This window comes from Siniperca chuatsi, linkage group LG2 (genome assembly GCF_020085105.1).
Source record: "Siniperca chuatsi isolate FFG_IHB_CAS linkage group LG2, ASM2008510v1, whole genome shotgun sequence".
NCBI lineage: Eukaryota > Metazoa > Chordata > Actinopteri > Centrarchiformes > Sinipercidae > Siniperca > Siniperca chuatsi.
This window is the reverse complement of record NC_058043.1, coordinates 6,501,047-6,518,342: the sequence shown is the minus strand read 5'-3', so window position 1 is coordinate 6,518,342 and position 17,296 is coordinate 6,501,047. Positions and strand designations below refer to the sequence as shown.

At 40.3% G+C, this 17,296-nt stretch overlaps 2 protein-coding genes across 2 annotated transcripts; one reads left to right on the top strand and one right to left on the bottom strand.

Annotated features, from left to right (window-relative positions):
• Positions 1–171: 171 nt before the first annotated feature.
• LOC122882842 (E3 ubiquitin-protein ligase TRIM39-like) lies at positions 172–5,150 on the top strand. Its single transcript, XM_044210669.1, has one exon. It carries the CDS (start codon positions 1,449–1,451, stop codon positions 2,826–2,828), a length of 1,380 nt encoding a protein of 459 aa, XP_044066604.1. The 5' UTR covers positions 172–1,448; the 3' UTR covers positions 2,829–5,150.
• gmppb (GDP-mannose pyrophosphorylase B) lies at positions 5,113–15,766 on the bottom strand. The gene is made up of 10 exons (XM_044210710.1): positions 15,610–15,766; positions 13,652–13,845; positions 13,478–13,558; positions 12,783–12,831; positions 12,414–12,556; positions 11,782–11,940; positions 11,492–11,570; positions 8,748–8,875; positions 8,484–8,666; positions 5,113–7,810 (listed from the first exon to the last, which is right to left on the bottom strand). Exons 2-10 carry the CDS (start codon positions 13,778–13,780, stop codon positions 7,679–7,681), a joined length of 1,083 nt encoding a protein of 360 aa, XP_044066645.1. The 5' UTR covers positions 13,781–13,845; positions 15,610–15,766; the 3' UTR covers positions 5,113–7,678.
• Between the last annotated feature and the right edge of the window lie 1,530 nt (positions 15,767–17,296).

Sequence of the window (17,296 nt, the reverse complement as noted above, 5' to 3'; positions counted from 1 at the left end):
TGAAAAACTCCTCGGCCAATAGGAATGTCAGGGATTCCTCCTCCTCCTCTCATTCTGCAGCTTTTTAGTGTGAGGCTCAGAAGAATGTTTACCACAGAGCTGAGCAGGGCCAAACAGGGCCAAACAGGGCCAAACAGGGCCAAACAGGGCCAGGCAGGGCCAAATGGTGTTAAACAAAGCTAGCAGAACCAATGGGACTACATAGACCCAGGCAGGTCTAAAAGAGAGATAAAGTGATCCAAGTAGAGCCATACAGAGCCTACAGGGATTAAGAGATAAGGCCAAACAGAGCTAAACAGAGTCATGCAGGACACCCAGGCTCAATCAAAGCCAGACAGGGATTTTATTGTACTTACAGGACCCCTTACCTTTGTTAGCAGAAACCTTTGATCTCATTAACACCTTCTCTAAAATCTCTAACTACACAATAAACTGGAACAAGTCCACTATACTCCCACTTTCAGAAGATGCCTGGGATTCTGCAGAACAGAACTCATCACTTCTACTTTGCACTGGTAACATTTGATACTTGGGTACTGACATCTCCCCCAGGCTGTCAGAGTTGTTTCATCTTAACTACACTCCATTGTTAAAAACAATAACTGTTTCACCCAAATAAAATGGAGTGGATATGTAGCAGCAAAGAAATAAGAAGAGTTTGTTATGTGAAGAAAGTTACCACACACACCTGCCCCCTCTCCCCTTCCCACCTCCAGAACCACCATGGTCAACGTTAAGGCTGTATTCACACCACATCAGGCGTTGCAGCGATTAGCGCAGGGTTGTTTGGCAGAGTGGGTGCGTCACTAGAAGAAATAATACGTCAACCCAACTTGAAGAGCGATACAATGCCAAGCGACTGCGTGTCTTTGTACTCCCTCATGGCAGGGTTGTACAGCTCTGGAAATTTCATCACGGTTCACAGTTGCTCGGTAAACAGTGGAATGCTACAATGCTACATGGTAAACTGGTCTGGTCACTGGCTTACGTGATTGGCCAACGCAATTTGTGTCGAGTTGCGTTTCTTCAAAAGTTGATTCTGTCAAAATTAGGTATTTCAACTAAAATTGTAATGAAATAATATTGCCTACTTCAGCTTTAAGGCGTAGTCACATGCACCAGATGGGTGTGTATGTTCCTCATTCTACAGATGTGGGCATCAAATAACGTGAGTCATATGGCACTGCTGCACTTGGTCCCAGTGTGTTCAATATTCACCACCAGACCAAACTCCATGGAGACAGGCCACATAAAGGAGGAAACACTGGGAACACTGGGATTTATGGAGTACTGGAATACTGCCACTTCAACCTGCTGCTGATTCCACAGTATAAACGGGAGATTTAGAGGAGCTACGACTCAAAGTGAAAGTAACTTTTTCGACTGACTGACTTCTGCTTTCATTTTTCTGCCTGCTTTGTTTCTTTTCAGCTTTACTCAGAGACAAAATGTCTTCCCAATCAGAAAAGGATCTCTCCTGTCCGGTCTGTCATGACATCTTTAAAGATCCTGTTGTCCTGTCATGTAGCCACAGCTTCTGTAAAGACTGTCTGCACAGATGGTGGAGAGAGAAACAAATAAATGAGTGTCCGGTTTGTAAAGCAAGACCTTTACTGAGTGAACCACCTTGTAACCTGGTGTTAAAGAACCTGTGTGAGGCCTTCTTACTGGAGAGAGATCAGAGAGCTTCAGCAGAGTCTGAGGCTCTCTGCAGTCTGCACTCTGAAAAACTCAAACTCTTCTGTCTGGACCATCAGCAGCCAGTGTGCGTCATCTGTCGAGATTCAAAAACACACAACAACCACGGATTCAGACCCGTCGATGAAGCTGCACAGGATCACAGAGAGGAGCTCCAGAAGTCCCTGAAGCCTGTACAGGAGAAACTGAAAGTCTTTAAACAAGTTAAAGGAAACTGTGATCAAACAGCAGAACACATTAAGGTCCAGGCCCAAAACACAGAGAGGGAGATTAAGGAGCAGTTTAAGAAGCTTCACCAGTTTCTACAAGAGGAAGAGGAGGCCAAGATCGCTGCTCTGAGGGAGGAAGAAGAGCAGAAGAGTCAGATGATGAAGGAGAAGATTGAGGCTCTGAGCACAGAGATAGCAGCTCTTTCAGACACAATCAGAGCCACAGAGGAGCAGCTGAGAGCTGCAGACGTCTCATTCCTGCAGAACTACAAGGCTGCAGTGGAAAGAATCCAGCAGTGCCCCCTGCTGGACGATCCAGCGCCGGTCTCAGGAGCTCTGATAGACGTGGCCCAACACCTGGGCAACCTGACCTTCAACATCTGGAGCAAGATGAAGGAGATGGCCTCCTACACTCCTGTGATTCTGGATCCAAACTCTGCTCATCCAGAACTCACCCTGTCTGCAGATCTGACCAGTGTGAGTTATGGAGAGAGACAGAAGCTTCCTGAAAACCCAGAGAGGATTGAAATGCACCAATGTGTTCTGGGCTCAGAGGGCTTTAACTCTGGGACTCACAGCTGGGATGTTGAGGTTAGAAATGAACAATTTTGGGGCCTCGGTGTGGTACAAGAGTCTGCCTGGAGAAAGGGAGAAATACTGACTGGATACTGGGAAATATGTCTCCTTGATGGAAAATACACAGCAGTCTCTCCACCACTTCCACGTAAAGTTCTCCAAGTGAAGAAGCTCCAGAGGGTCAGAGTTCATCTGGACTGGAACAGAGGAAAACTGTCATTCTCTGATCTCGATACCAACACACACATACACACCTTCACACACGCTTTCACTAACAGACTGTTTCCATACGTTGGCACGAGGAATAAACTCCCAGTGAAGATATTACCAGTGAAGTCTCTGTAACAGTGGAACAGCACACAGTGTCAACAGGCTTATGGTCTAGTTTCCAACTGTATTAGCTAAGCATGCTATATATTATTATTTTCAGGTTAAGTGAGGCTACTCATGTGGCATGTCAGTGATACTTTACATGTTGAAGGAGTTTTTATGAAACAAAAAAATCACAGGGCGAATATCTGTATATGAATGAATAGAGGAGAGTCAGTGTTTCAGGAACGTAAGAACCATGTTGATAAGACACTCTAGTTCTGTCAAAACATGTACTGATTGTGTTTAATGAAAACAGGCTCATTTTGTTACTCGTATTGTTTTTTTTTTTTCTCATTTCTAAGAAGATGGTGATGATGATACTTGTGGAGGAGACAGCATGATTATGTTAATGCTCCTCCCTACAATAATGACAAGATGATGAGGTTACAAAATGCACCAAATATACCAAATACAGTATGTGTGCATATAGTAGAGCTCGTCCGATACTGAATATTTGAATTTTAAAAATCAGATAACAATATATTGGCAGATATACATTTTTGTACATAAACATATAATATAACAAACATTGTGATGAATAATCACACTGCTAATGAGAAATATTTAGTGGTTGCGCTCTTGTCTTTTTGGGGAAGAATAAGACTCATTGTAAGGAATCATTATATATTCTTTGGCTTATTTGTAGGCCATTTGATCATTTTCATTATTTCGTTTTCGTAGTGCACAATTCAATAAAAACTGTCAACATTGAGTAAGCAGAGGCATTACCTCTTTCGATTCAGGCTTAATTTTGAACTCACTATAAGTAAAAATTTGTGGGAAAGCGGATGAGTTTTGTAAATGTAAACTGTACATTACTGATTATGTTCTGATAGTTTTAAACTACTTTTAATTATGATTCTAAAACTAATCAAGAATAAAACCAAATGGTTTCAGATTAAAATGTGTCCAGAGATTTTGAGCACGAGTTAAAGCCCTATGATTTGAAGTGCTATGATGGAGCATTAGGGACACTGTCAGGAACAAAAATGAAAGTAGAATCACAGTAGAGAAGAGACCAACATTGAAACAGGATAAAAACAGTAGGACTACACAAAATACTTTTATGAGGACCATTTTTTTCAAAACAATTTTGAACCACTGCTCCTCCACAAGAAAACCCCCACTAACACATAAATCTTCTTAAAACCAACTGTGCATTTTGATTTATTTTATAATAATAATCCAGTGATTTAATATTGCACTTCTGTAAAGTTGGGGTACTTGAGAGAGACAGACAAAAAAAAAAAAACAGTGTAATCAAAGCAGCAGGGTAAATGGGTATGGTTAACTCTTTACAGGAAGGGCCAGAGCCACCTCTATTTTCTGAGGAGGCTGAGGTCCTTCAACATCTGCCGGACAATGCTGAAGATGTTTTATGAGTCTGTGGTGGCCAGTGCTATCCTGTATGCTGTTGCATGCTGGGGCAGCAGGTTGAGGGTAGCGGACGCCAACAGGCTCAACAAACTGATCCGTAAGGCCAGTGACAGTGTGGGGGTGGAGCTGGACTCTCTGTCGATGGTGTCAGAGGAGGATGCTGGCCAAACTACATGCCATCTTGGACAGTGTCTCCCACCCGCTCCATGACGTGCTGGTCAAACAAAGGAGCACCTTCAGCAGAAGACTCATCCCCCCCAAAAAGCACCACAGAGCGCCACAGGAAGTCATTCCTGCCTGTGGCCATCAAACTATTTAACTCCTCCCTCTAAGTGTCAGTCTGTATGACCCTAAGTCATTAAACTGGACATTGGATCATCACTGCAATACTTTAAATAATTATGCAATATTCTCTGTTTAATACTCCAGTGCAATATACTCTGTTTTCAGTTTAATTTATTGATATTTTTTATATTATTACATTGTATTATTATACTGTAAATACAGCAACTATCAGTATTTCTGATTCTGATTCTGATTAAAGCGCTGAAAACACTGGATCCTACATTTCCCACAATGCAACTTGATAGCATCTTTCATTAGACCCTCTCCGCCTGGTAAACATTAACATCACTCCAACTCCACACCTCTAGTTTGTAGCTCAGACTTTCTGTTATACATTTGTAGTCTCCAAACTCAAACTGAGATTACCCTGATGATGTCATCAGGGTTATTTTCTCCTCCAGAGCCAAAGACGACATCATACAACTGTTTTTACAGGTAGTAGAGTAGAACTAACCATGACCGGTAAACTGATCTTCATGTGTAAAATGAGTGGAGTGACAGTTTAACATATATAATAGACAAGACGAGATGTGAATGTGGTCAGTAGATTATATTATTCTCTTTAAAAAAGACTTCATTACAAGAATTGACTTCATTCATTCAGACACAGTTAAAGTCTTAACATGTTCAGTGTTATAAATACTGTTTATCACTAACTGCATAACAACATGGAACCACTGCTTTCTGTTCAGAGATCAGTTTAGAGCGTCTGGACAGACAGACTGACAGCTGACGTCACCTGCTGCATGTGTTCATGGTCAATAACGACAAGCCAAATGTAGACACATCAGTACCTCTGTGCATCTGAGCTACTGAGCTGACAAAACAATCTATCCCCTTCAGAGCGAAAACTGTCTCAAACAGACTCTTCCCTCTGTTCGTTAATATACCTAATTCAAAATGTCTGATGTTAAATTCAGTAATGTTAGTCAGTCTGTCGGTCCATCACTTTGGTGATATCTTAGCAACTATCTGAAGGATTCCCATGAGATTTGGTTCAGAAATTCATGGCCCCCAAAGGATGAATCCTCATGACTTTTTAATCTAGTGTCACTAACAAGTCAAAGTTTTCACTTGTCCAACATTTCAGTTCATGACAGGATATTTCTAAATAGTAAAGACTGAATTCCCAAACAGCCTTAGCTTGAGATGAATGCTAAAATGGCATGCTAACATGCTAAATGTTTGCATGTTTATCACCTTTCAATGATGAGCTTCAACTACAAAAGGGTAGGAAGAGGTTCAGGCTATTCACCCCAAGTTCTCCCCCCATGTGCAGGAACCTGGACCAGCCAGTAGGAGTAATTAGAGCAGCGACAAGGACATGAACACAGCCAAATGTTGACAAAGCAGTCACCCACAAGGTCCATTCATGGTGGTTTGTTGCCCAGTTGTAGATTTTCAGATTTCCATATTTCTGAGCACTTTAAGGACTTCTCATCCATGCTGGTTTAAGAATTGAAATTGTAAGTTCATTCTTGACCTTTAAATCAATCAACCAATCGAAAGCTCCAGCACACCTTTTAATGGATCTTGTGGCCAGACACTTGGGTCTCCGTGGTGGAGGATGGGAATATGCTAAAAATATGTATGTTAGCATGCTAACAAGCTAAATTATCATGCAATATATGATAATATTAGCATGTTAACATCCAATAACTGCATGTTAACATTCTAGCTGTAGCTAACTGATGTACAGTTTAGGATGACAAAGTACAGCTTAGATTGATGAAAGCTGAGCTGAGCCTGACAATGTAGAGTCTGAAATGTCCTAAAATGGCCACCGTACAGAAGCTAAACTGCATTGTCTGGTTGATAGTTTCAAGCCCGTTTCAGTTTCTGTTGCACCTGTAACCACACCCAATAGTGATGTCACGGTGTCGTGGAGTATACATGTACATCACTGCAGCAAGGTGAGAAGTTAAACCACTGGAGGTCAGCAAAAACAAGATTTTCAGGGGGTGTTAAGTTACTCTTTAAGAAACACGTAAACATGAATGAAAAATATGTTGAAACACATTGTTTCAAAGTCAAATATCCCAGATGCAGTCTGACTCAAATATCTGTAAACATACTTGATGAACTGCAGTTTGTTATAAAAAGCTGTGTTCACTTTTTACAGAGCAGTAACCAGTTTGGCATTGAAGCAACAGAAAAACCTGTTTACCAAGGCAATTAGACATAATCGACACCTACTCTATAACTGATTAAAGCTGCACTAATCAATATTTTTTATATAAAAATGGATCAAATTACATTCATCAGGTGGATACAAATTGGATGATAGTGTTCGTCTGTGTCTGCTGGATGTGTAAATAATCAACTCTTTGTCAAAGCATTCGCCATAACAACTTTATAAAAGGTGATAATATGCTATGCTATATGATGTTGTGTTTACAGCTTGATCTGCTGCCCCCAAGAGGCCAGAAATGAATCTATTAATGCAGCTTTAACTATAACTAATACTGCATTTTGTTTAATATGACAGATCATAAATCTCAATGTCGTCAGTCATGATTCCAGTCTCTGTTATAGCAGAGAAAGATGTAGATGTAGTATGATCCTTTAGTGCCTGTTCACCGATACTCTGAAGCTGTCCAGGAAATGTAAATGCATAGTCAATCTAAACAGCAGTGTTCATATCGCTCTCTAACCCCCCCCCCAAATACAATTCACATTATTCCCTCCACCATTTGACAGACAACCGACCCCCTCCCTTGCCTTTTCTCTATTAAAGCAATGTTCACGTGAGACATGTACCATCAGCCACATTCAGAACAGTGTTTGATGTTTTACCTGCAGCTCTGACAGAAGTATACAAGAACAAGTATAAACTTTCCTGATGGGCCAGGCTGCATTTTGACAGATCATATGCCATTATTTTTGATTGATGGACGGTGCAGCCAAGCAGGGCTTAAAAACTAGTCCAAATTAATAAAAAAACAAAAAAACAACCCTTCTTTTGTTCCTTTTTCTCCCCTGCTCCTTTCCTCCACCCATCTGTTTGTCCCTCTCTCTCTCTCTGTCTCTCTCTCTGGCACAGTTTGGGAGTTCAGTCGAGTTCGTATAAAAGGCGCTGAGCTTTTCTCCTTCACCCGATGCTACATGATGATTCGTGGCTCTGGGACCGACTCGTTGATGGATTTGTGAGGCAGGACGTTGGCACCGTTCAGGTAAAGCTCGTCGTTCACGATCACATCCTCCCCCAACACAGTCACATTCTCCATACGAACCTGACGACACAGAGACAAGTCATCATCACACCTGACGACAAGTTTCTACATATCCAATATGAAATGAGACAGAGAAAAAAAAAAGCAATAAATAGGCTTTTGAATGAGCTGGTGAGATGAACTGTAGGCGACAGACTCTTCTCTCAACTGCAGTTGTGAGAACCAGCACATCTCCAAAATATCTTTAAGGTAAAACATTCATCACAAAATCTGATTGCTGTTGCTCATGTCATGACAAAGCACTATTGTCCTAACTATATTATTGACCAATTGTCAGTCTTTAACATTTATAGGTGTGTGTTCTAGGCTGGTTTTAAGAGGAGATGAGGGTGTTTCATTTCAAGCTGGGCCTCAGTTTGCCATGTTTTTAATGTGGTACATTTGACCACAAACATGAAATTCTAAATGGTAGATCTTGGCTTATGTACACAAATCTGAACTGTAGATGGATGTAAACAAGCTGCCATTACTGCGGTGGCACCTCACTTGTAAACCCATGTATAACACTGTAATGTATGTAAGGATTTCACAAAACACTTTTGCCAAAAACTCCAGTTGCAAATAACTTAATAATTTAAAAAACAGTTATCAAAGGTTATAATAAATATAATAAAATCTCCAGTTCTGTTCTGTTATCAGCTGCTTCAACAATAAACCTTTGTCCTATACTCACCCACTGGCCAACAGAGGAGCTCCACCCCACGATGCAGCTCTCCAGCCAGGAGTGTGATCGAACCCGCGCTCCTTTCAGCACCGTGCAGCGTTTTATCCTCACACCGTCCTCCACAACCACGCCGGCACCGATGGTGACATTCGGGCCGATGGTGCAGTTCTCCCCAATCTGTGCCGTCGGGTCCTGCAGAGGAAAGCGACGACAGAAGATTATTATTGAGTACGGCTCTTCATCTGATATGTAGCGCAAACGAGCTGAACTCACCACCAGAACGTTGCCTAGGAAACCGGGCCCCGTGCGTAGCCTCTCAGGAGCGTGTTGTCGTAGCGACTGAAGGTACATACACATCCCTGTCAGGAAGTCTTTAGGCTGACCGATGTCCATCCAGAAACCTGCAGACAGACAGGCAGGCAGACAAACAAACAGCATACAGATACAGACAGTGAGAGCAGTCAGTTACCATGGAAACAAGGACACAAAACCAGGAGTTTCCTTGTGATCTGCAACAGCTGAGGTACTGAAACACGAGGTCACATGCTCATCAGACACTCACCTACACTGACAGGCTGACCAGTTATCATTTTTTATATTCTGTCTTGTATATTTTACATTACTGAGTTTTTATATTGTTTCCTGCTCACAACTGCATTGCAATGTGATGATCTCTCTCCCTGAAAGGAACTGAAATTAAACGATAGAAAGTCAATCTAAAACATCTCGGTGTGTTTTGAAAAATGGCTGGAAATAATGAAAGGTAAAAAAATAAATAGATTATCTATTTGTTCAGATAAAAACTGAAAATACTGGAGTGTCCTGATGGCTTAGGGGCTCAAAACGCTGACTATGTAACTGTAACGTCCCCAGTTCAAGTCCAGCTGGGAACCTGATGCCATGTCATCCCCCATCTCTCTCTAATTTCCCCACCTGTCACCTTTCTATTGTCCTCTGTCTAATAATGGGAAAATCGCCCGAAAATGTATTTATTTATTTAACAACCCTGCTAAAGCATGAAACAAAACATAGAATAAAAAAGGGACGCACAATAATATCGACACATCATCGGCCAATAAAGACTTGATGAACATTTCTGCCGATATGAGAGGCTTTAATTATGCGCACGTGATGTGTGTATGTCTGCGGTGTGGAGGTTTTTTGAAGTGTCCAAAATGCATAGCAAATAAGTAGTTTTCTTATTTTGCCCAGTGAATGTGAATATTTTGAAAAGCATTGTATTTAATGTCTGCATCTGTCAGTGGGCCATCACAATAAGAGTAGGCATAATATGTTAATTCCACTACAAGAGAGACTTTATGTTCTCTGCAATTAGGTGGAACAAATATGGGCATATATCGGTATCGGCAATCCGTCAAAGTGAGTTGTAAAATATCAGCATATCGGATCTCGGCAAAAATTGTAACTGTGTGATTTTTTTTTTTTAGTAAACAGAGTTATACAATCTATATTACAAATTAAATATGATTTAGCTGTTTGTATTCTAAATTGACTAATAAAATTATGAAATAAAAAATAAAACTGTTCATACTTATGAGCGACAGCACATGTAATAAATCTCTATTTCCACATGTTTTGTGATAGTGAGAACGATTTAGTTTAATTTATTTCTGTTCTCGGGCTCAAACTAGCCTAGGTTCTTTTACTAAATTGTACTGATTTTATTTTATTGTGTTTTTAAGCCTGTATAGGTGTGTACATCTTTATTATTATTATTATTAGTATTCCACTACACCTGTGTAATGAAAAGACCAAGGGTTTTAGTGATTTCTCAGTAGCCTACATATTCTAGTCCTCTAAGGAGCAGTGGCTTAAAAAGTCTGTGCCGTCATATAGCTGAGTCTGAAGCAGGTTTGAGCTGAGGACTTGTTGCTCCGACTGATGAACCGTTTCACGGTGCCGTGCGTTTTCATTTCAGTAAATCTTCTGCAGGAAATCACAAGGACCTTCTGTCATTCTTTCAGTTTAACATGCTGCGAGCTTTCACCACACAGATTCACTGAGTTTTTCTGGAGAAAAATAAAAATCACTACGACCTGGAGCAGAGTCACTGACTCGGACCAGTCAACCTGCCTGGACTACAGGATGGGAGGGAGGTTTAACTGCTCAGCTAGATGGTTCCACTGCTTCAGAGAAAGCTGATCGCTCCCAGAGAGGGATGAGGATCTAGAGATGCACAGATTCCAGATTCCTTCTGCTGATTTGGATCACAGTTGGTTCTGATCTATTATTATCTTTATCTGAAGAAAATCCAGCCTGTTTGTGGATAAAGACTGATTAAACTATCTGGATACAGTCTTGTTGCACTGTGGCTAATCCAGATATCGTGTTTCAGATATCACGTTTTGTTGGTATCGGTGCTTCTCTACAAACGATTCCTCTCCAGAACTACATGAGTTTGGTTGTGAAGAAAAGCCCAAACACTTACGTCTGGTAGAGCTGTGAGCTGCAGAGTCCAGAGCACACAGGTCAACTTCCCACGATATATTCCATTATCATGATACCATTGTGTTTCTTACATAAATAAAATAAATCACTGGGAACACGGTGACATCATTTAAAGGAAAAGTTCCACATTTTGGGAAATACGCTTATTTGCTTTCTTGCCAAAGTTAGATGAGATTGATACCACTTTCATATCTGTAAGCTAAAGCTGAGGCAATCACTAGCAGCCAGCTGACTTAGCATAAAGACATAAATCCTCAAAGGATTTGCTGTTTTTCTCGGTTTTATATGATTGTGAACTGAATATCTTTGGGTTTTGGACTGTTGATCGGGCAAAACAAGACATATGAAGATGTCACCTTCAGGAATCAGTGATGAGCTGTTTTCACTATTTTCTGATATTTTATAAATGAAATTATTAATCAAATAATGTTAAAAAATAATTGACATATTATCTGATAATGAAAATATTTGTTAGTTGCTGCCATAAATAACAGAAATGTGTGTATTATAGATTTGTGTTGTAGCACTGCAGTAGAAGTAATAGTTACCTTGTAGCTCCATGGTGTACAGCTGTCCCTCCTCTGCCATGACAGGAAATATCTCCTTCTCTATGGATGTTGGTCTCAGCTGCACACGCACACACACACACACACACACAAACTTGTAATTAAATGCAGCAGTTTTAAGTATCAATATAAATATTTATCAGTGAACATCAAGTTCACTAAAGAGCACTTTTTGTGGAGTTTTATAGGTAAAAACTACCACTGTATATTTTCTTGTTACTTCCTCACAAACATTTGAGGCAGAGTGTGTGTGTTGTGTGTGAGCGAGTCACCTGGATCCTGCTGAGCATGCTGGGATTGAAGATGTAAATGCCAGCGTTGATCTTGTTGGAGACGAAGACCTGCGGTTTCTCAACGAAGCGATGTATCCTGCCGCTGTCTGCCTCAAACACCACCACGCCGTACTTAGAGGGCTCCTCCACCCGCGTTACCTTCACACACACACACACCTTGAATAGTCAGTCTTATATCAAAACTAGAGTATAACAGTTTATTTGTTGGTTGGGTTGGACTGCCGGAGCTCTGACTGTGTCGAAGTGCAGTCAACATTATTATTTGGACAAGTGAAACTGCAGCAGAAACCAAAACAAAATTTAATAACTAAAATTAAAAAATTAAAAAACCTTCACAATGAAAACTTAACAGGTTAAAATCAGGTCAAAATGTTTATCTGTGTATTTATTTTATTTTGCTTTACCAAGCCAAAAGCCTGAAGTTTAAAGACCAACAGCGACAGGGAAAAAAAATGGTGCGAAAAAAACATTATGATGGAAGAAAATACGGTGAAAGTCGAGATTATAAGTATTCCAATCTTAAGCTTTTGCATTTAAGCTTTTACTTTGTCGCCTGCATCTGAACAGATTTACTCAGGAAAGACACTTTGTGCGGTCTCTGTCTCTCTCACCACGATGGTTCCCTCCTTGCCGTGGTTGTGGTGGAACTGCAGCAGGTCTTTGAAAGGAAAATCACAGATGACGTCTGAGTTGAGGACGAAGAAGGGCTCGTTGTCGACGCTCAGCAGCTCTCGAGCCAACGCCAGGGGACCCGCTGCACACACACACACGTTAATTTCTCATTTGTATTAATTATATCAAACTTTCAGTCATCTGCTGATAATTACACTGTTAGAAGATCATCCATATAGCCAACCCCATCTTGTAAAGTTCATAGCACAATATTACATTGTAACTGCACACTTTTAAAATGTACTTTGCTGTGTTGTGGAGACAGTTTCCTGTCTGTCTGGATTTGTCTGTAGTGAAGAGAAACTCACCTGTTCCCAGAGGCTCCTTTTCATGAGACAGAGAGATATGAATCCCAAGCTGAGGAGAAAACAGTGAGACGTTCAGGATACTGCAGACTGAGCACAATAATCATTTGTGTAATACTCAGAATACATCAGAGCAGAAAAAAAAAATGTTCATAAACAAACTTCCAGGGGGTCAAATTTACCAGATTCCCAACAAGAGGAAAAAATCCAAGGCTCTCAGTCCTGAGTACATATCATGGCAGAATTTAACTTAGAATAAAATGGTGATATAAAATATATCTCCCGTTAGATTTTATTATAAAATATTTTATATTGAAAAAGTTAAAACAGACTCTCACAAGGAGTCATACAGCAGAAAAAAGAAAAAAAAAAAAGATTGAGGTGGAAATCTGTGCATGTGGATGAATGAATATGGATGTCTGGCCTTCACAATAAAAGAGGGGAGTGGGGATTAGTTAGTTTTAAGATTTAAAGGTAATGTAAGCATGGATTAATAAAAGGCTGTAACATAAATTCTGTATGCTGCACATCATAGACGGACAATCAAGCACTTAGAGCAGCAGAAAACTGTCCACACTGGAAAGACATGTGGTTGAATTTGAATTCTGTACAATATTAAAACACTCCGTGTGTGTTGTGTGTGCTGATGTGTTTCACAGCTGTAAAAGTGTGTCAGTGTGATGATTTGTTGTACGTACTCTCTGCTCCTGGACTCTCATCTCTCTCTCCAGCAGCTCAGACATGTAGCTCACCGCCAGAACCACATGGTCCACCCCGGCCTACACACACACACACACACACATTGGATTTTAAAACTTTGGGGACAGGAGAGCAGCTGGGTTCAAGCTCACTGAACCCCACCTCCTCCGTACCTTGACCAGTGCCTCCACCTGGTGCAGCAGGATGGGTTTGTTGCAGAAGTCCACCAGCGGTTTGGGGACACTCAGGGTGAGCGGTCGCAGCCGGGTCCCGTAACCCCCCACCAGGATCAAAGCCTTCATGCTTCTGCTATTAGCAACCGTTACCAGGGTGACCACAACTCATCAATGATGAGACAGCTACCAGCCTGAACAGCAGAGGGGAGAGTCACAGTGAGCGACGGAGGTAGATGTTTTCCAAAGCAATGAGAACGAAACATCAAATATGAAGTGCTGGTTTCCTGATAGTCAATTTCAAGTAACTTTCAAATGAAGTTGATTTTTATGACTCTGAAACTGCCGGCGGCCTGAAAATAACACTTCATCACTTTCAACGTTTAAAGTCCTGCTAACTGCCTGTAGAAGCTCAAACATTAATTGCAACCTGCAAAACAAAAGTGCTGCACAGAACAAACAGACGTATTACTAGTACTAGTCAAGGCTCGCGATCTAAATTTTAAATATTTTGTTATCAGTTATATTGGTATGTAGTGATGTTTCTTTCCAATAGTTTATATTTTCATAAAAAATAACATGTTAATATTTTGCTTGTGTGTTACAAAAAGAGAAAGGATCATTTCCAGCTACCATCTTTCTTTGGATTAGGAAATACAGTCGCGATTTGAGAAACGGGTTAAGAATCTGTTTTATCGTGCAACACGTGGAATAAGTTTTTGCCCGGATACAGCGGTAAGCTTTGTTAAGCGACCTTCTGGGTTTTTCATAGATCACTGGTTATTTACTTTAAGCTCTGTGACTCAAGTGTAATAACGGTACATGAGAGGTACAAACTGTGATACCAAACCTGGAAACCTCACTGTGACGATAAAACTTCAGGAAGGTGCACACAGTCTGTGCACCAGGTGTTGTTCAATAGATACATTTTGCCCCTGGGATCCCCTAATAGGTTTATCCGCCCATGCTAGTAGAGGCTGAATATGGAAAATGTGTCCAGAAAGTGATGTTAGAGGACATTTGGTCATTAAAAACAAAGTCTTTAGGGAGCATGAGTGTTGTGTTTCTCCACTTATTTATTGGGGTTTTTCCTTTAATCTGTAACCCATCAGTATGTTCATATTTTGGCCTAAGAGCGGCGCTACTGAGATGACCTAAACAAAGCTGGTCACAAGAAATTACAGCTGCTCACCTGTCAGTTTGCATCCTTGTTTGGGTCAAGAGACAAATTTCCACGTTGTTAAACCTGCACTTCACTGGATAATGACTGTGAGGATTGTGAACATGGTTTCCAAAAACATGGTATGGTTTGAACGACTTCGTTAAATTGATGCTTCTCTATAATCCAAAATCCTTTGCTAATTTCTCAGACCAGAATGCCAATGACTCATTCTGAAGTATTAAAACAACAGATAACCCCGTGAGAGAAGGAAACCCTGTCCTCCTAATGAACCGGGTTGTTAATCGTGGTGTCGCCTCAGATCACAAGATTTCAGTCATTCTTTAAGGAAGTCTGGCTGTGCTCTCATGTTAGTGCACTTGTCTTATTTTATTTTCTGTATAGTGTCAACAAAACAGCAACATATACAAACGATAAAACGGGGGCACACAGGAGGGAGAAACAGATTAAAGCAGGTACTATCGGCAACATCACCAGCAGCTAACTTAGCCGATTTAGCAACACAGTGATGATACGGTGCTTTCTCTAAAATGCGACAAATTATGTATGAACATGCTCAAGTCTAGACTGTATGTTATGAGCACAGAGATAAATACAGACTGTGCTCATGTTTTGAACTCTGGCACAAATGAACTTACAGTGATTGTAGCTAACCCACGTTAGCTAAGCTAGCTAACTTGACTTACAGCAGTTAACTATAAGCCGCCTGCTAACTAGATAGCATCCTGCTCCTGTCGTCAGTCTGTGTGGAAAGTGAATAAAGAGGATGAAAACTTACAGGGATTCGTTCACCTAAAGTCTCCAGGAGATTTCTGAATCACCGAAACTCTGGGAATGACACGTAAGACAGCTCAAATCCGAATTCTTTGTTTGTTTCCTGTCCCGCCGACCAGCGTCAAGTCAGACAACGTGACACTTATAACATCTGGTGTAGAGTTTCAAAGTAAAAGTCCGTTCTGTTCAGTTAGTCGTTTATAATCAATCCCTAATTGAGTCTTATGGCCTTTGCTTCTATTTACTGGTCTTCAGTATTATTGAAATATGTTCAAAGATTATTGGAGTCAAACGATCCATGAGCATATTGAACCTACCTGACCACACAGTGTGTGGTTTGTTCAAGTGCAACTTTTAACACAGAACACATGTGGCAATGTGATGCAATACGAATCTTTTATCAATCTGTTTTTTGACGTTGGCTTGGTGTGTCTTGGACAAAAAAATAAAAAGGCATTTGATACCCACACAACGCCAGAAAATGATAATTCAAATATGCAACACAACACAGTAGTAACTAATTACAATCACAATCACCCAGAGAAAACAACAAATGACCTTAAAAATCTAAAACCAACCTCTTCTACACAATGTAATGCTTATTAGAGAGTAGATAAACGTTATTTTTTTTAAAGAATACGACGTTGACTTTGATAAGCTACCTGATTTTGATATAATAGCAACAACAAATCCAAACATAAACAGAGATCACTAAAGGTTATCTTTTCTTTTATTATTTTATTTTAATTTCTATGTCATATTGAAGCTTAATTATTGAGTCCTTAGATTTTTATTTGAATACTGCTTTGGAGCTGTAACCGTCAGGAAAAAATGTGAAATGTTTATGCTTTTATTTTAAAGGCCAAATCACCCAGTTTCCGGTCTGACTGGCTAACCCTGGCGAACTTGTTGGTCTGCTTCTCGCTGCTGTCACTGACTCGGGGATGTTAAAATCCACCGGAGCCTTAACTGAAAAACGCAGATCTCCTTAAAGTATACAAAAATAATATGAGAGATGTTTTGTTCGTTTTTAGGTATTTTCTCTTGAGAAAAAATAGGCCAAATCGTCACGGCTGTCCCACCTGTTCCGTAACCTTTATTTAAACTTTTCTCTGCGCCCCTAACATATGACACAATGGTATATCCCAAACACTCAAGTCCCGCCTCTTCACCACTTCTGACCAATCAGAGAAAAACAGCGTGGCGATGCAAAGTGGATGCACCGCATTCCACGCACTGCATTTACATACTACGGAGAATGGGGGGGGAAATCACGTAACCGCGATTTAACCATGGTTTTAACTGACATGACCTTACGTACTTCCGGTTCTACATCCGCCTTAACTTCTTTGTTGTTGTCATACCGTATCCATGGAGACATTCCTGTCGTCTCGTGCTGCCTGCCTTTAATTATTGTTGGAAGTATAAAAATTATAAACTTAACTTATGAGGTCGAAATGAGCTTCTACGTCAAAAAAAAGTCAGAATTTTTTTAAATAAAACCTTTTAATTTTGACTTAATATCTCATAATTTTGACTTATCACAAAATTCTAATTTATAATTCGACTTACTCAAAATGTTTGACTTAATTTCTTATAGTTCTGAATAAAAAAAAAATCACAATTTTAACTTAGTATCTCATAATTTTGATTTACCAAGTGTATTTTTATTTTTTATAATTTTTAACATT

Excerpts from the sequence above, each read along its gene's own strand:
- LOC122882842 (XM_044210669.1), top strand. The coding sequence starts at position 1,449 with ATGTCTTCCCAATCAGAAAAGGATCTCTCCTGTCCGGTCTGTCATGAC.
- gmppb (XM_044210710.1), bottom strand. The coding sequence starts at position 13,780 with ATGAAGGCTTTGATCCTGGTGGGGGGTTACGGGACCCGGCTGCGACCG. Across the intron at positions 12,557-12,782 it reads AAAGGAGCCTCTGGGAACAG|CGGGTCCCCTGGCGTTGGCT; the intron begins GTGAGTTTCTCT and ends GTGTGTGTGCAG. Across the intron at positions 11,941-12,413 it reads GCAAGGAGGGAACCATCGTG|GTAACGCGGGTGGAGGAGCC; the intron begins GTGAGAGAGACA and ends GTGTGTGTGAAG.